Below are 1,893 nucleotides of genomic sequence, written 5' to 3' on the forward strand. Positions count from 1 at the left end.
CTTATTTTCTTCCTTACGCACTTAGAGCCTGGCTTGATGTTTAGTCTGTGAAGGGCAATTGTCTCCGGTATCCCGGGCATGTCACTCGGGGCCCATGCAAATATATCCGCGAACTCCTGAAGCAGCGAGGCTATGGCCTGACGGACCTGTGGGGGCAAATTGGCTCCGATGCTCACTGTTCTCTCCGGCCTTGTCGGGTCCAAGCTTATGTGCTCGAGGGCCTCCATGGGTTGACAGTTGGGGGCTTTTTCTGCTTCGAGGGCAGGAAGGTTAGTGGGGTCATCCGCCTTTGAGGTCAGCTGGTCTTGGGGGGTGCCGTCCACTTGATTTATCGTTGGAGCGGGGGAGCGAGGAGGCTTCCTTTTAGGTATGACATTACCAATATAACACTGCCTCGACATTTGTTGGTCACCCCGGACCTCTCATACTCCAAATTCGGTGGGGAATTTCATTTTTAAATGCAGAATTGACGTTATTGCTCGGAGCGCTGTTGTTGTAGTTCGCCCCAGTATTGCATTGTAAGTGTTTGTTGCATTGATTACATGGAATTTAACCACGTGCCATAGCTGGGCGGGTGGAGAGCCAAAGAGGACCGGGAGGTCGATTGTTCCCAGGACCCTGACCTCATTTCCCGTGAACCCGTACAGGGGAGCATTTCTGGCTCTATCGAGTATCTTGTCGCCCAGTTCCATCCTGGAGAATGCTCCGTGGTATAGGATATCCACCGAGCTGCCATCATCGATCAGAATTTTCTTGACAGTGTTTGTGCCAATCTTTGTTGTAATGACCATTGCATCCTGGTGTGTTCTGATTATCCCTTCCGGGTAGTCCTCATCTGAGAACGAAATGACCAGTGAAGGGTTTTGTTTAGGGCGTTTGGAATCAATTCTGCACACCTCCCTGGCATATAGTTTCTTTGCATTGTTTGATGACCCCCTGGAGGCAAAGCCTCCTGATATGACGTCGATGATCCTATCCGTGCCAGCCGGGTTAGGCTGGTTGGGGTCCTCGCGTAATGTGAAGTGTGATAGCTCGCCGCTCTGTATTTTGTTTTCAATCAGGTTGCGGAGTTGGTAGCACCTTTCGGTCGTGTGCCCAGTGTCCTCGTGGTAGTCACAGTATTTGGAGCTCGGGGGTCTGTTGGGGTTCATCGGTCGTGGAGGGCGGTAATTTGGGTCCGTCTTCATTATTGCCAGGATGGAGGTGATTTCAGTGTTTAGCTTGGTGAAGTCTTTTTCTTCCCTGGGGGGCGAGGAGGCCATGAACCCCTGGACCGCTGAGACGCGGGGGCGCTTTGTGATTGTTGAGGCACGGAGGCGTCTTGTGTAGAATCTGGCTTTTCGGTTCCTTGGGATATGCGGCCTTCCAGCCTCCTTGGTTCCCATCTATTACCTGTTCCCGAGCCCTTGTCCCATCTTTTGGCCTGGGGTGAAGCCATCTGGATACTGCCCACAGCCTCCTGGATTGTGAGCCTGTGTTCAAAGATTTCCATGGCTGCTTGGAGAGTTTTGGGGTTTTTCTCGAAGAACTCCTCCAAAATTCTATCGTGTCTATTCTTGTCCACTCCTGCGGCCAACTAGTTGATGGCCAATTCGGTGATTAAGTTAGGTATCACGGCCACCTCATTTCTGAACCTGGCTAGGAAGTCTCTGAGCGACTTAGAGGGTTTTTGGCGAACCGTCATTAGAGAGGCTGTGATCTTTCCGCCTCTTTTGTTGCTTGAGAACCTAGTTCGAAATTTGTTTTTTAACGTGCTCCACGAGTCTATGGACCGGGGAGGCAGATTTTCAAACCATTCCAAAGCTGTACCGCTGAGGCAAGTGCAGAAGAAGCGGCAGCGCGATATCTCCGAGTGTCCGTCGTAGCTCATTCTCCCATCGAATTGGTTGATGA

General features: G+C 51.3%; 1 protein-coding gene across 1 annotated transcript; it reads right to left on the reverse strand.

The window, feature by feature from the left end:
* Positions 1-422: 422 nt before the first annotated feature.
* On the reverse strand, positions 423-1,385 carry LOC108212399 (uncharacterized). The gene has a single exon (XM_017384126.1). The coding sequence runs from the start codon at positions 1,383-1,385 to the stop codon at positions 423-425; it is 963 nt and encodes a 320-aa protein (XP_017239615.1).
* Between the last annotated feature and the right edge of the window lie 508 nt (positions 1,386-1,893).

Source organism: Daucus carota, chromosome 3 (genome assembly GCF_001625215.2).
Source record: "Daucus carota subsp. sativus chromosome 3, DH1 v3.0, whole genome shotgun sequence".
Taxonomy (NCBI): domain Eukaryota; kingdom Viridiplantae; phylum Streptophyta; class Magnoliopsida; order Apiales; family Apiaceae; genus Daucus; species Daucus carota.

Excerpts from the sequence above, each read along its gene's own strand:
- LOC108212399 (XM_017384126.1), bottom strand. The coding sequence starts at position 1,385 with ATGGGAACCAAGGAGGCTGGAAGGCCGCATATCCCAAGGAACCGAAAA.